The following is a 17,634-nucleotide window of genomic DNA, read 5'->3' on the forward strand; positions in this document are numbered from 1 at the left end:
GACCAACTGTATGTTTATTGAGAAAAAATTCTCATGCAAGTGGACCTGCTCAGTTCAAATCCATGTTGTTCAAGGGTCAACTGTATTCAATATCAGACAATGTCAACATTTTTTTTTTTTCATTGAAATTTTTATCAGTTACAATTTTCTATCTTAAACATTGTTTAGGCCTTTGATTACCAATGTTCAAAACCATTTCATCAAACTTGTTGGATCAGTTTGCATGATATGTCTGTAATCATCACTATTGAGACAGAGCATGTGATTTATAAGCACCAAGAGGTCAGCTACATAATTTCTGCTTTAATTTCCAGTGTTTATTATATGCAAATTGGACAATTCTGTAATTATCTTGTGCTGCTTATTATGCATTTTTCACTAAAGGAAGTAAAAAATGGGAGAAAACCTCATTGCTAGCTAAGTTTAATAAAGTAGTGATTTTTTGTTGTTACATAATTTTCTTAAGTGTTTAGAGATTGCTGAGAGTCCTGTGCATTCAGAGTGTGTACAGTGAAACTAGTTTTTTATTTCAGGTACAGTTCATTTAATCAGTAGCTAAATTCTGTTTAAAAGGTGGTTTTAGTTCCCTATGAGAAGATTTTAGTGGATTGGGGTATCTCAGTAAATAATAGGCTTGGTAGAACTGGAACTTTTTTGAAATTTGGATTAATATTAAGAAAAAACATTTAATGCTATATATATGAGTTAAAACCAATAAAACAGCTAATATATTATTAGTGGTCACTGATAAAAGGAAATGAGATTAATAATTTTGACCTGTTAATAGGAAATCGAGAGAGCCTTTAAAATTAACTGAATAGAGCAGTTTAACTCATTTGCCTTTATAATTGAGACTACGTCATCTTTCAGGCCCTTCGTATGTAGAACATGGTTTTAAAAATTGACTTTGCGGCCCTGGCTGGTTTGGCTCAGTGGTTAGAGCATCGGCCTGTGGACTGTAGGGTCCCGGGTTCAATTCCACCCAAGGGCACGTACCTCGGTTGCAGGCTTGATCCCCGACCCTGGTCGAGGGACACATGGGAGGCAGCCAATTAATGTGTCTCTTTCACATCGATGTTTCTCTCTCTCCCTCTCTCCCTTTCACTCTCTCTGAAAAGCAATGGGAAAAATATCCTCACATGAGGATGAGAAAAAAAATTTACTTTTTTGTTCTGGCCAGTGTGGCTCAGTTGTTAGTGTCAGCCCTTGCACCAAAGGGTTGCAGGTTCAGTTCTGATCAAGGGCACGTATCTTGGTTACGGGTTTCCTTCCCCACCCCCAGTCATCATTGGCATTGGTAGGCAGCCAGTAGCAACCAGTTGATGTGTCTCTCTCACATCGATGTTTCCCTTTCCCTCCCCCCCCTTCCTCCCTTTCCTTCCACTCTTTCTGAAGAGCAGTGGAAAAAATATCCTCTGGTAAGGATTAACAAAAAATTAAAAATTGACTTTTTGTATGTTTTTTTCAATATGAAAGACTGAATTAATTAACTGAAGGAAAAGGTTACTTTCCTAATTCCTTTCCTTTGCCTTTTTTTTCCATCTTACACCAGTATTAACAATGAGGTTTTTTACAATTTTATTTTCCAATAAAATTACTTTGAATTTTACTTGTGACAGCTACCTGCTTTTTGGAACTATGTACTAATTTTGATTGAGTGTATATATATTACAAAAATTAGTAGGTTCTATTTATCTTTAGTTGAAAAACATAGTAACTTCAAAATACAGAATATTTATAATTCTTTATGTTTTAAACCTGGCATTCATTTTTTGTTTTTCATGTATTTCTTGTTTTAGATACTACCTTTTTAACTTTGTAGAAAATATTTATTGAATGTGATTGATGGTACTTTAATTTTTTGTTACTTTGTCTCTTTATGCATAGGTTTATTGCACTCTCCTGTGAAAAAAAACTGTTTGCAGAATGATTCTGAAGAACCAACTTTGTCTTTAACTAGCACTTTTAGGAGAATTCTGAGAAAATGTTCTAATCATGAAAGCAGTTCTCCTAATAATAAAATAATATTTCAGGATCCTGATTATAAAGAAACAAAAATTAATAAAGAAAAACTGCAGTCACTTATAACCACAGAAACTGATGATCTGTCATGCTTGCAGGAAAAATATTGTGAAGAAGATCCAGAACACCAAAGAGTTTTAGATATAAAAGAAAAGGTCTTGTCTGCAGTATATCACCCTGCAATGCCACATTCAGAAATGGAATGTAATGGTATTCACTTTCAATCCCAGGAAAGTGTTTTATATGACCTCGATAATACCAGCATTTTAACTCCTAGCTCTAAGGATCCTCCATCAAACCCAGTATTGATTTCTAGAGGAAAAGAATCATATAAAATGTCTGAGAAAGTAAAATGTAAGAATTGTGAAGCTGGTTTTGGTGTAACCAAAAATATTCCCATGGAAAAGAATCAAGAAATATTTGTTTCAAATGAAAATTCTAAAAAAATGGAGATGTTGTCACCTGAAACATACATAAGAGTAGCATCACCTTCTGTTAAGATACAATTCAATCAAACTACAAATCTCACAGTAACCCAAAAAGATCAAGAAAAGACCACTTCAATTTCAAAAATAACTATCAATTCAAACTCTGAAGAACTTTTCCAAGAAAATGAGAATGATTTTGTCTTTGAAATAACTGATGAATGGAATATTCCTTTTTTAGAAAATAATGAGAAACTTCAAGAGGCAGACCTCAGTTGTGTCAGAGAACCTATTCTTCAGAAGTCTACCATGGTAGTAGATACAGGAACTGATGACAAACAAGCAGCCAAAGTTTCAATTACAAAAGATTTTGATTCATCAAATGTAGTCCATGATCTTACAGAGAAGAACAGAAAGAATGTAATGCAGCCAATGACTCTAGGTGAAGATTCAAAGTCAGACATACCCTTGGACATAGATGAGAAATCAAACCAAAACTATGATTATATGGACATGTGGGCAGAACTCTCAGATCCCGTTTCAAATCACAATTTTGAACATGGCTTCAGAACAGCTTCTAATAAAGAGATAAAACTCTCTGAACACACCATTAAGAAAAGTAAAGTGTTCTTCAAAGATATTGAAGAACATTTTTCTACTAGCTTAGCATGTGTTGAAATTATAAATACCTCACTGTTAGAAAATCAAAAGAAACTAAGCAAACTTCACACACTTGATTCACAGTCAACTGATATTGTATTTGGGTGTGCGCAGAGTAGTGCACATGCTTCTGACAGTGAAAATAGTCACACAACTCCAACTTTGCCTTTGAAACTAGATTTTAACTCAAACCATAACTTAACACCTAGCCAAAAGGCAGAAATCACAGAACTTTCTACTATATTGGAAGAATCAGGAAGTCAGTTTGAATTTACGCAGTTTAGAAAACCAAGCCACAAGATGCAGAATAATCCACTTGAAATGCCTGAAAACCAGGTGACTGTTTTGCATACCATTTCTGAGGAATGGAAAGATGTTGATCCTCCTTTCACAATTAATCCCCAAGCTATTGGTCAGGTTGATAGCAGCAAGAAGTTTGAAGGTAAGCAAAAGTTTGCTTCCTCTTTGAAAACCAACTATAACAAAAGTGCTTCTGGGTATTTAACAGATAAAAATGAAGTGGAGTTTAGAGGCTTTTACTCTGCAAATGGCACAAAACTGAATGTTTCCAGTGAAGCACTGCAAAAAGCTGTGCGGCTGTTCAGTGACATTGAGAATGTTAGTGAGGAAACTTTTGCAGAAGTAGGCCCAAGAAGTTTCTCTTCAAGTAAATGTAATGATTCTGTTGTTTCAGTGTTTAAGGTGGAAAATTATAGCAATGATAAAAATTTTAATGAAAATAATAAATGCCAACTAATACAACAAAATAATATTGAGATGACTGCTGGCATCTTTGTTGAAGAAAATACTGAAGATCAAAAGAAAAACACAGAAAATGATAAATACATTGGTGCTAGTAGAAATATTTGTGACTTAGGAGAATCTGATGGCAATGATTCAAGTGAAAATGATACAGTTTTAGTTCATAAAGATGAAAATGGTTTGCCATGTATTTTTGATCAGCACAACATACATGTAAAATCATCTGACCAGTTTGTGAAGGGGGGAAACACTCAAGTCAAAGAAGGTGTGTCAGATTTAACTTGCTTGGAAGTTGTGAAAGCTGAAGAAATATGTCATGTTCATACATCAAATAAACAGTTAACTGCTAATAAGATGGGACAAAACATAAAAGATTTTGACGTTTTTGATGTATCCTTTCAGACTGCAAGTGGGAAAAATATCAGAGTCTCCAAAGATTCATTAAATAAAGCTGTAAATTTCTTTGATCAGAAATGTGCAGAAGAATTTAATAACTTTTCAGATACCTTGAATTCTGAGTTACTTTCTGGAATAAATGTCAACAGAATAGATATTTCAAGTTATGAGGACACAGATATGGTTAAAGACAAAACATTGAAAGAAAGTGACTCATTTGGTGTTGAAAATCAATTATTAACTCTCCAACCACGACCAGAATATGAAATCAAAAAAATCAAAGAACCTACCATGTTGGGTTTTCATACAGCTAGTGGGAAAAAGGTAAAAATTGCAAAGGAATATCTGGACAAAGTGAAAAATCTTTTTGATGAAAAAAAGCAAGATAAAAATAGTGAAACCACTAATTATAGCCATCGAAAGTCAAAGATGCTAAAGGACAGAGAAGAATGTAAAGAAGGGCTTGAATTAGGATGTGAGACTGTTGAAATAACACCTGCCCCAAAGTATGAAGAAATGCATAGTTCTCTAAAGGAGAAAAAACTTGCTTCTAATGAGTTTGCCATGCCACCTAGGCTCTTAAGTGATCATTTATACAGACAAACTGAAATTTTCAAAATATCAGATAGTATCACTCTGAAAATTCAAAACATAGAAACAGCACAAAGTCCTACAACTTGTTGCATAAATCAGTCCACTTGTTCAGCCATTAAAAATTCTGCTGTAGCATTTTTCACAGGACATGGTAGAAAACTTTCGGTGAGTCAGGCTTCACTACTTGAAGGAGAATTGGATGATCAGCCAGAAAAAATAAATGCTGCCAATGTTATATGTTTAAAAGACTATCCTGAGAATTATGTAGAAAATCCTTCATGTGGAAATCACTCAAACAGTATCATAACTGAAAATGACAAAAATCTTACCTCTGAAGAACAAGATTCAACTTATTTAAGTAACAGTTGCATGTCTAATAGCTATTCAGATCACCCTGATTTTTGTCATACCAATGACATATATAATAAATCAGAATCTCTCTCAAAAAATAAAATGGAGGAATCTGGTATTGAGCCAATAGTCAAGAATGTCAAAGACAGAAAAAACACTAGTTTTCCTGAAGTAATAGCCACCATAAGAGAAGCAAACACATACCAGGAAACTGTAAATGAAGGTGTTTGTGTCCAGAAATTTGTGACTAACTCTTCACCATACAAAAATAAAAGCACAGATACTGAAGTGGCCGTATCTGATTCAAATAATTTTGAGATACGGTCTTCTGCATTCAGTATAGTAAGTGGTCAAATGGCCTTTGTTTCACATGGAATGAAGGAGAGAGAGATATTTGCAGACAACTGCAATAAGGTCATTAGGATAAACACTGAGAGTAAATCAGGCACTGGCCACACAAAAACTGTGGCAGGTTATCGTGAGGTGGTGGGTGATTCGGAGGATTTCATTTTTCCTAACTCTGTGGATAGTGAAGAGCATAGCATGCTTTCATGTAAGGCTTTTGCTGACATTCAGGGTGAAAAAATTCTACAGCATAGCCAAAGTATATCTAGATCAGAGACAGTTTCTGAAATGTTATCTTGTCAGAGTAATTTGAAAGCTTCTGATACATGTAGATTTAATACGGTCTCTAATGCTTGTGGGATTTTTAGCATGGCAAGTGGGAAATGTGTACAAGTGTCAGATGCTGCCTTACAGAAGACCAGACGGGTCTTTTCTAAGCTGGAAGAGAGTCCTGAGCAGCTCTTTTCCAAAGTAGCCTTTGACCCTAATGAAGAATATTCAGACAAGGTCACAAGAGAAAAAAATACTATGATACATAACCCCCAAAATTTACCATCACCTGCTTTCTCTGGATTTAGTACAGCAAGTGGAAAACAGGTTCCTGTTTCAGAGAGTGCCTTAAACAAAGTTAAGGGGATGTTAGAGGACTTTGATTCACTCAGAACAGAATGTGGTCTTCAGCATTTACCTACATCTGGACAAGATGTGTCAAAACTGTCTCCTCTCTCCTGTATCGATAAGAGAACCCCAGAACACTCTGCAAACTGTAAAATGGAAAAAGCATGCAATAAAGAATTTAAATTATCACATAACTGTAACTCTAATAGTGATTCTTCAGAAAATACTCACTCTCTTGAAACTTCTCCATGTCTCTCTCAGTTTAAGCAGTACCAACAACCAGTGGTATTAGGAAGCAAATTATCGCTTGTTGAGAACAGCCATCTTTTAGGAAAAGAACAAGCTTTACCTAAAAATATAAAAATGGAAAATGTGAAACCTGAAACTTTTCCTAATCTTCCCATGACAACTAGTAAAGAAATTTGTTCCAAAGATCCAGAAAACTGTTTTGAAACAGAAGCAGTAGAAATTGCCAGAGCTTTTATGGAAGATGGTGATCTGACAGATTCTGAACTGCTAAGTCATCCTGAACACTTTCTTCTTACCTGCCAAAATGAGGAAACGGCTTTGTTAAATTCAAGAATTGGAAAAAGAAGAGGAGATGCACTTGTCTTGATTGGTAAGTGTCTGTTTTTTCCTTTTGGTTTGCCAATCACTTTTAACCCTTTGCGGTGGTATTAAATTTGGACATGGGTGTCGTACTGGTTGGAATTAATTTCCATTGAAAGCAGTGATACATAACATGCAAGATTATGAAGGATAAACAAGATTTATTAATTCTTTTTTGAACATTAGATGTATGTTTAGACAATAATGTGTTTCAATAACATGTTTTTATGTAAAAATTATGTTTTATATTTCTCCATTGTGTGGTATCTTTGAAAGCAGTCTCCAATATGCAGTCCTGGTTTTCAACTACATGTATCGCAAAAATAATTAGTTTGGCATCTTCCGCCCCTAATCTTTCTGTTCGAACATACAGAGCAATCTTTACTTTTCACACCTTCACAGTGCCGCAATATATGCAGTTTCCCATTAAGCCTTTCATCTTTATCTGAGGCCGATGGCCTTCCTGGTTTTGAAGATGCTCCTTCATGAAAATCACCTACAAGTTGTTTGACCAATTTTCGAACAAACATAAAATGTGACATAGGCGTCCTGTTTTCTTTTCTAGCTGACATCTTATATAAGATGTAGCTATTTATTGCACAGATCTCTAATCCCCAGAAAAAAATCTTTCTCCACCATTTGCAAGATTTTCTCATAAAACAGTATGAACTTGCTAATTGGTCAGCTTTGTCGACGCCTCCCATATTCATATGGTAATTTATAATAACATTCGGTTTGCTAATGTTGATGGTGCCACCTTGTTTCACCCTTCTGTCTATAGTTGTCGTGCCCAAGATATCATAACTGCTTAGTATGGTGACTATTCTCTTATCTTTCCATGCTAATAATAAAATATCACCTGATCGAATTTTTGATTGTGGCTGATCTCGGTGCATAACGTCTCTCCAAGTAGTAAATTCGTTTATATTACTGTTCTCATTTTTATCATTTTCTTCTGCTTCACTGTCGCTGGATATTACTAATTGCCTTAGTCGTCGATTCACTGGAATTACGTCACTACTAGTAGAATCACTACAAACGTTATCACTTTCTATGTCAGAGTCAGTATTCAAGGTGCCAAAATAAAACTCTTCATCTTTACTTTCAGATTTGCAGTACACTTCTTTCGGTAACTTTCTTTTTGCCATTTTGGAGTATTATTTTGAAATATCTTAACAAGCGAGAATGCCTAATTACAGTTAAACGTAATTTGTAAAGCTTTATTTGAAATTCTGCGAAGTATCTCCAAAGCTTGTCGATTTCTTCACTCTCAAAAGGCGACTGACTCACCACAATGTTTTGTATGGCGAGTGTGGAATGACTGCGTTTGTTTATATTGAGTTTCGATATCTCCAATTTGTCGGGGCAATGTTTTGGTTCTTGACAAGGTCGCTTAGACACTTAAGAGCTTTCAGAGAAATTATGAACTGATACATGAATGAATAGAGTTAAGATTCGTACGGTTCCTTGCTGTGGTGGCTGAGAGCAGACATATGACGGGAACGGTAAAAAAGCTTTGGTGGCTGAGAGTAGACAAACGACCGCAAAGGGTTAAAATTAAGTCCTTAGTAATCCTGATGTGCTAGTTTATAGCAATTAGGGTATTATACACTATGCATGTTTTTCCAGTCTTTTATGTGTTGGGGGAAATGTGACTTCACTCTTGATATCTCTGAGTCTGTGTACCAAGGAATTATGTTTTGAGGTTCTTAATATATTTTTAGAGATTATTAATATAGTTATAATTGAGAAATTACTGTTAAAATTTCACTTTCTCTAGAAAAGTTGAAACCCTTTATCTTCATATTATAATGGCCTGTGTAATATAACTTATTAACTGTTTTCATATGTATAAATAGAGATAGCAGAGGTTCAGACTCTGGCTATTCTTAAAAGATTGGTTTGCAGGCCCACTCCCCTGAGTCTGTCATAGTGCCCCATGCTAGAGCAAATTGACCTCAAACCATTGCCTAGCCTTTGCCCATTAGGGTGCAGGCATTGAAGTAGGTTGCACAGTGGGGGGAAGAAAATTGGTTTCTTGTTAAAGGTATTGGCTTGCTTTTTTTTTTTTTTAACTAGGAAGTGTTCCCAAATCAGTTCGCAGATAGTATTTTGGCCATTTGTACTATATTCTAATTTCTCTTTAAATATATATCTAACAACTTCGTTTAACTACTAGAATAATTAGATGTGATTTTTTTTCCTATTAGTATCTCTGACTAGGAATAATATTAATTAATTGAATCTCTTGATCATTTTAAGTGGTTGATCTTTAATAACTAGCTCCTTTTAAAAAAACAAAACTACAGACTCAGAATAGTTAGCACAAGTCTTCTTCATACAGAGAACGACACTGAAGCCAGTCAGTTCATTCTTCCCCTTGGTGCCTTTTGACCCTAAGTTATCCTGGTGGATACAGATTTACTTTATCAAGTGTTACCCAGGCCTCCTTCTATACCAAGTTTATGTTTTGGACAGAGTGTCAAGTTTATAATACTTACCTTGAACTATTGCTCTTGTCTAGTGCAAAATGCTGAGATGCAGATGCTTAAAGACACTCATAATTCTTTAATGGAAAATTATGGCTTTATTTATAGAAACCCATTTTGTTCATGTGTATACTTCTGCTCAGGAAAAAACAACTTTTAATAAGTGTTCTCAGCAGCATCACTGTTTAATTTCTCTCACCTCTGTTATATATTTATATGTAAATTAATACAGCTTAATCAGCTTCTGGTTACTTGACTAATACAGATCCCTATTGAACAATTAAATCACATTATAATCTAACACTTGGTAAAGCCTTGCATGGATATTTTTACTTATTAAATGCTACAAATTCATTCCCTTTAATAAAGCATCAGAAAGCAAAGTAAATGTTATCACATATCAGTATGACATGGAAATGCATATCTAGAATCATGGTTTAATTTTACTCTCAGCCTTTGTAAAATTTTTAAATAAGTATTACTTCTAATATTTTAATGTAATTTTGGTAATTTAAAAAATCTTTTCTCCTACTCACCGACTCTAATTCAGTGACCTATATGATAAATTCCTCTTGAATTTAATGCAGAAAAAAAGTTTATTTGAAGAAATTTTATTTGTCCTTATTGCCAGTAAACCTAGCAGCACATTCAGTGCTAGTTTATTAAAAAGTAGCTCATCTGTGGTATTTGGTAATGTCTGTTTATCCCTAGACCCAATTAAGTAGTGGTATTTTAAATGGTCACAGTAATAGAAATTAAACTGATATTGAAAAATGAATATTCTCCTTCAAAATAGAATGGTCGCTATTTAAATTATAATTGTATTTTTTGCTCAACATATTGTTAGAATCAGTACCTTCATTTTAAAAAATGGACTGTAAGCTTTTTTATTATTTGATTTTAAAAACCTGTATGGAAATTTTTTTTAGGAGAGCCCCCAATCAAAAGAAACTTGTTAAATGAATTTGACAGGATAATAGAAAATCAAGAAAAATCCTTAAAGGCTTCGAAAATCACTCCAGATGGTAAAATTTGCTTTTTATTCATATTTCCCCTCTCTATAGGTACTATTCATAATATTCTTATAGTTATTTTTTCAGCTCTTTTGCTTGTATAGATAATTGGACAAGACCTTACAATTTTTATCTTGCCTTATTTATTTGAGCTTTTCCGTCATAATACCTGGTATGAAGCAGAGGTTCTCCATAATTGGGAAATGTGCAATGATTATAAAGAATGACTTTCTAAATAAAAAATGCTATAAAAATTTTGTAAGAATTTAGTCTAAAAGTGTAAAGCTTAGATTCTGGAATTTGGTCAAGCTTTTGGCCCTCACCATTCCACCAAAATCACTTTCCCAAGTTATATTGTGGTCTCTGTTGGCAAATCTAGCAGGCACTGTGTCTTCATTTGACTCCATCTTTCAGCCGTATTCAACATAGCTGGTCACTTCTGCGACCACCACTCTCTTGGTTCTCTTCTTACATGGCCACTCCTTCTCAGTAGTTTTTGTTGGTTCTTCCCTATTCTTTCCTTACTCTTAACAGGCACGCCCCAGGATTCTATCCTTAGATCTCTCCTCTGCCTAAACTTCAGTGACTACAAAAACTATATCTGCAATCTTTAGCTTGTCCTGTAACTGCAGACTTATTTATTCATTTGCCGATTTGTCACTTTTCTACTCGTATTGCTAATAGGCATCTCAGTTTATGTGACCAGTGTTGAACCCCTGATTCCATCCCTGCCCCAGACCTGCTCTTTCTCTGTCTTTCCTTTCTTACTGCCATTCTGCCAGCTGATCACATCAAAGCCTTGATATCATCCTTTACCCGTTTCCTCATACTTCACACTGAACCCATTAACAAGTCCTATAGCTTCTGCCTTCAAAATATAACAAGAATCTGATCATTTCTTCTCACCTCTACCCCTACAACATTTATCCAAGCCACTGTCATGGCTTCTAACCCATCTCTCTGTTTTTGCGATTTCCCTTCCTCCAGGCTATTTGCAACACAAAATAGCCAGAGGTCAGATCCTATCACTTGACTGCTTAAAACTCTTCGTTGCTTCCTGTCTCATTTAGACTGAAGTTTGAAGTTCTTACCATGAAATGCTTGAAAACATATATAACTATTGCTCACTATATACTTGGTTCCTGGTTTGGAAAGGAAGAACTGAGATAGTGAGGGAGAAATGTGGAGTCTTAGTTCTGAAACACCTGGGATAAATCCCACAAGAGGCAGGAATACTTTGGAATATTCTAACGCATGCCTTATTTAATGATTGAGATGTGAAAGTTATCTTAAAAACAGACTATTTTGAATGTCGAGAAAACTGTATTATTTCTGTTGTTCTTTTCTTTCTCCTGACTTAATGGTTCTCAAACTTTAGTCTGCACAAGAATTCTAAACAGAGTTGAAAACAAAAACCATGGTTACTATTCTTTATGAGAAGTATAAATCATTTCTAGGATAATTTTCACCATACTGAATTATTACATGATAAATTGTCTTTAGAACCTGTGTGAGATGTGACTTCTTTCTATTCTCTAGGTATTAAAAGAATGGTGTTAGATAGTATGCATGTAGAAAAATCTTGTCCTCCTAAAACCATTGGTTTTGCAGAGTCCTATGAGAAGTAAATGGAAGAACATGTATGTAATTCTAACAGTGATCCTATTGCATAAAATAGGATCATAACCTTTTTTGGGATTATCCTAAGCCAGTATATATTCAGTATTTATTTGATCACATCTTATTTTTTATTTTTTTAAATGATTTTTTTCTCAGCATGATCATTCACAATTTTCCAGTAAATGATTCTTTTCCTTCTAATTTTTTATTATGAACATTTTTATACACAAAAAAGTTGAGAGTATACCTATTTAGCTACCACCTATATTCAACACTATTACTATTTTGCTGTTTGTTTTATCTAATTACATATAATATGCAGACATAATAGTAATAGATCTATGGGGATATGTTTTTGCTAAAACATTTGAGTGTTAGTTTCATAATAGTATAACCACAGAGCCATTATCACCAAAGGAAGTTGCCTAATATCTGATATAATCTAATCTACAGTAGTCTTCTTACCTTTTTTATAGTTATTTTATTTTTTATGACAGTAGCACTTTTTTTAAAAAAAATATCTTTTTATTGATTTCAGAGAGGAAAGGAGAGGGAGAGAGAGATAGAAACATCAATGATGAGAGAGTCATTGATCGGCTGCCTCCTGCACGCCCCCTACTAGGGATTGAACCTGCAACCCAGGCATGTGCCCTGACTGGGAATCTAACCCCTATCACCTGGACTCTAGGTCAATGCTAAACTGCTGAGCCACACCCAGCCAGGTGACAGTAGCACTTTTAAATGACCATGCCAGTTGTTTTATAGACTGTCCCACATTCTGGATTTGTTGTTTTCCTTGTAGTATCATTTAACTTTTTGTTCTATTCCCTGTTTGGATCAAAGACTTAATTAGGATTAGGTTATGCATTTTTGGCAAGAATGCCTCATAGAAGTTCAGTGTACACGTTTGCATCAGGGGCACACTGTGTCAGATGATTTGATCACTTGGTTAAGATGCTAACCACCAGATCACTTCATTAAAAAGGTGTATTTTCCCATTTGCAATTAGCAAGTAATCTGTGGAATGATCCTTTGGTACTGTGAGAATATCCATTTTGCCAGTCAGTCTTGCACTCACAATTTTAACATCCATTGATAATATTTACTTGAATCAATTATTTAATTAAAGGTTGGAAAATAGTGTTTTTTAAATTATGTTATTCCTTATACATTTAGTAGCTGGGATTCTTCAGCAAGGAAGAACTTTCCTTTAACAACTGGGGATGAACTATAGTTCTTCCTAAAAAGGCTGGGTAAAAGCTTAATTCCTTTCCTAATTAACCATGTTTTCAGAGTAAGAAGTAGTTGGCATAATAATCACTGCTAATGGTAGAAAGTGAATTTTTTTCTCTGTTGAATAAAATTGATTTCTTAGATTTTTATTTATAATGCATGTATAAAGTTTAAAAGTAAAATATATATAATGTACATTTTCACAAAAAGAAAACATTCTTTTGATAAAGTATCTCACAAGGGTTTGTTTATGTATTTTTTTAACATTCCTTGATTAACCTTTGAGCACTTTTGTGCTTTTTATTATCATAAAAGGATTTCCTAGGGTGTCCTTGTAATTCCCTACCCTACTCCTAGAATCACCATTTCTCCAGTGATCCTTTCTTGGTCCCTAATAACAGTATCATAGTTAGTTATCCTGCAGCAGTGGTTCTCAAACTTTTTGGTCTGAAGGCCTTTTAATACTCTTAAAAATTACTGAGGATCCCAAAGAACATCTGTGTATGTGGATTACATTTATTTGTATTTACCATATTAGAAATTAAAACTGAAAAATTTTAATATTTGTACCATTGTGTATTGATCATTTTGAAAATATTAGTTCACTTAGTTATGCAGCTCTTCCAAATATTGGCATATTTTTTATACAATATTAAACAATTTTTTTTTTTGTCACCACTGATCTAATGTGAAAAGTTTTAAGTATTTGGAAGCTGTTAGGCTAACAGAGCCAGATAAAAGCTTTCCAAAATTCTAATTTTTGTTTAGAAGCTTACATTTTACCACTGGTAGCAAATACTGCCACTTGTTTTCCTTGTGGTGACAAACTCATTCATTTCAGAAAATATCTGCTAAATATCCAAGCCTAAATAACTAGTTTTTTGGTTATTCTTTTAAGTAACAATGGAACTGTGTGAAAAAGTCACATAAGTTTATTTCCTTGAGATAGTCTTCGCACTGAAGTCTACAATGTGACACACCAACAATGCAAATGTCAACACAGTGAAAAAGACATATATGGCTTTATTATTATTATTATTATTATTATTATTATTATTATTATTATTATTATTAAGATAGCTTTGACAGCTTGGATTCCCTAATAGAGTTGTGGGTACTGCTCCCCCAGGGATCACCCTTTGAAATCCACTGTCTTACAGTATATACATAATAGTTTCAAATTTTATATACACACACAGACACACTCATTACCCTTCTTTCTTATTCACAGGGTATCAGTATATTATACACTAATTTATGCCTTCTTTATTGGTGTTGTTTACTTTAGAACATATCTGGACATCACTCCTGATGAGTATGTAGAGATCTTCCTCATTCTTTTATAATTGTGTAGTACTTGATCACATGGCTCTATCAATGTATTCTAGTTTTTTCGACTACTCCCCTTCCTGTGGATTAGTTAGAGGTATAAGAAGTACAAGTCACATATTGAGAATAAATAATATTTAAAGTTTAGTTTCTAAACCCTTATAACACTAAATCTTAAATTTAACATTTGCATTGACAATAAGCTAACACCTTTGAGTTATGATTAACATTGGCTGACTAAATTTATACTGATTTATATGTTTGTACTGTGAGTTATCTGGAATATAGTCATCAGTGTATGAATCAAATATTTCTTTTGATAGTTGTTTACTGAGCATCCATTATATGCACTGAAAATGTTGAAGTCTATAATTATATCCAATTTTATGTGTAAATATTTATAATAATGTATAATAAATAGACATAGGAAATAAAATCTCCTATTAGACTTTCATCAGTACCTAATATAAAGTGCATTTTCACTGAAACAATGTAAAATAATATTTTTCTAGGTACAATAAAAGATAGAAGATTGTTTATGCATCACATTTCTTTAGAGCCAGTTACCTGTGGACCCTTTTGGTAAGACACATTTATATTTTTTAAAATTCTAATACAGTGTAGGAAAACTATGGGTTATTTTACAGAAATATTTCTAAAAATAATGGCACTAACATGCATATAGAAGTTAATCCCTCACTTTTGAAGGCCTGTATCAGGGTTAAATCATTGTGTACTTGGATCATACTTTATAGTGCTGTCCATATACTAGCTCATTTTTTAGAGTCATAACTTTATAAAGTAGTCAAACAAGATTTTATTCCCATTTTATGGATGAGGTACTGGGGTTGGAGGGGGGTAAAGAAATTACTCAAAGTTACTTATCAAAAAGATGGAATATATGGAAAATATTTTATCTCTCCTCTTAAAACCCTACTAAAATTACTAAGATTTTTTTTCATGTATAAATACACAAAGACAATGATAAGAAGAAACAACAAAATTTTGGAAGCCAAAAAGCATGAAAGACTTAGAAAGTCATAGAATGCCAAAACCTGACATTAGAGTCAGCAGAGAAGCTACTCACTCAATTCAATTTCCCCTAAAGAACATGAGAGAGACTCAGGTTGGCAGCAGCATGTACTTCTGAAGGTGAAGTAGAAAATAGGAAAATTCATTGAAAATCTGTTTAAGAAACATTTGTAGCCCTTCCCCCATTGCAGATAGGCAGTTATCCCTTTTCCAGAAGGTTATTCTTAGGAAAAGAAGAATTGAGGGATTCTGAATTGGAGATGGGGTGGGGGAAGGGTGCTGAACAACAGAGATTAAGCAAAAATCTATATATCAAGTAGTGATACTCCCTAGCCTCCTTCCAATACTTGGTTTCCATTGCTGGCAGCCAGGCCTCCAGTTAGAAGGCTGAAAGATTTTTTTCTGGGACATATGACCAGCTCAGTAGGAAAAACTAAAAATACTGACAGTTGTGGGTACTCACGTGAAACAGTGTAGCCAGATCACCAGACAGTGAAGTCAACAATGGACAAGCCCAGCAGCGCACAGCTTCCAGTGGGCTTTTCAGTGCCTCACTCTGAAATAAGAACAGCTAATCAAGGAACACCTGTCATTGGAAGAGCACCTCTATGAAAGATAGTGTCCAAAGCACAAAAATAAACAAAGCAAAAGAAAAAAGAGAAAAAGGACTTAGAGAGTATAGACTGTGTAAGGAGAAGAAAACTTTAAAAAAACTTACTACTATCCTCAGGAAAGAGAACATAATTGCACGCTTAAAATGTATACAAAAGAGCCCTTAGAAACTAAAAATATGATAGCACAAATAAGTTAATTCAGTAGAGTAATAGATCAAAGTTATGAATACTCCCAGAATGTAGAACAAAAAGAGAAAGAGATGAAAAAAGGATTGAAAATATAATCAGAAAAGTCTGAAAATTTGGAGTTTGAGAATGAAGGAATAAGAAAAGTAGAGAGAGAAATATCAAAAAATTTATCAGTACTGAAGGACAGGAGTTTCCTTGACTTAAAAGGTCCTCAATGCAATAATGATAACATAGTTCAGCAGTGATAAGCAGTATTCTCTTTCACTCCTATCTGATGTATTTGGAAATAAATAAATAAATAAATAGGTCCTCAGAGTGAGCACATGAATAAAATGACCCACAATAAAGGGCATCATTGTGAAATTTTAGAACACGGGGGGCAAAGAGGAACCTTAAATTTTTCACAGGAGAAAAAAATTAGGTTTCAAAGTTTCAAGAGTTATATGGGCCCTTGCTGGTTTGGCTCAGTGGATAGATTGTCAGCCCACAGACTGAGGGGTCTCGGGTTCAATTCTGGTCAAAGGCATTTACATGCAGGAGGCAACCAATCAATGTCTCTCTCTCCCTCTCCCTTCCCTCTCTGAAAAGCAATGGAAAAGTATCCTTGGGTGAGGATTAAATACATACATACATACACAAATAAATAAAAAGTCATGTGGTATAAGTCCACTCATCATTAATAATGGAAGCTAGAAGATGATAGATTCTATAATGTATAATACAGAGCAATGCCTTTAAAATTTCAAGAGAAAATGATTTCAACTCAAGAACTTGTCACTTACCAAAATATCAAATAAGTGTGAGCATAGACTTTTTCAGATGCCAGTTACCAGAAGGTTTGTTTCCCTCCACTAGAATATAAACTCTGTGATTTTCTTTTGTTCCTCACTCTATTCCCCCAGCCAGAACAGTTCCTGGCAAATAGTAGGACCTCATTAAAAATTTGATGGATAACTAAATTAGTTCTGGGGTAACTTCAAGCTCCAGGGGTTTAGGGTTGGGTAAAAGGAATATGGGGTTTTCAGCAAGATACAAATGTTAGGAAGAATGCGTATGCTAGGGAAGATAATAAATTTAGTTTTGGGCATGTTGAGTTTGAGATGAGTGTAGAGCATCAGAGTTGGGCTGTCTGGTGCTTTATGCAGTTCAAAGTGTAGAAATAATACCTAGAGGAAAGTCAGGCATGAGATACAGGTTAATATTTTTATTGTTAGGTAGATGATAATTTAAGCAATGGCTATGACTCACCTTGCCCAGGAAAGTGTCTAGGAAAGAAATCCAACTTCGGAGACAGGAATATTTTTAAGAGTCAGAAGAAAAAACAGCAAAAAAA

At 34.2% G+C, this 17,634-nt stretch overlaps 1 protein-coding gene across 2 annotated transcripts in view; it reads left to right on the plus strand.

Moving 5' to 3' along the window:
• The window catches only part of BRCA2 (BRCA2 DNA repair associated), an 80,302-nt gene that overhangs the window by 11,488 nt on the left and 51,180 nt on the right, over window positions 1–17,634 (plus strand). Inside the window, exons 10-12 of one of the 2 annotated variants that reach the window (XM_087814416.1) lie at window positions 1,888–6,792; window positions 10,201–10,296; window positions 14,979–15,048. In XM_087814416.1, the coding sequence (XP_087670542.1) occupies window positions 1,888–6,792; window positions 10,201–10,296; window positions 14,979–15,048 (5,071 nt within the window). The remainder of the gene's footprint in view (window positions 1–1,887; window positions 6,793–10,200; window positions 10,297–14,978; window positions 15,049–17,634) is intronic. The other variant, XM_087814417.1, reaches the window with a different exon arrangement.

The sequence above is a fragment of the Miniopterus natalensis genome, chromosome 2 (assembly GCF_054644295.1).
Source record: "Miniopterus natalensis isolate mMinNat1 chromosome 2, mMinNat1.hap1, whole genome shotgun sequence".
In the NCBI taxonomy this organism is placed as follows: Eukaryota; Metazoa; Chordata; class Mammalia; order Chiroptera; family Miniopteridae; genus Miniopterus; species Miniopterus natalensis.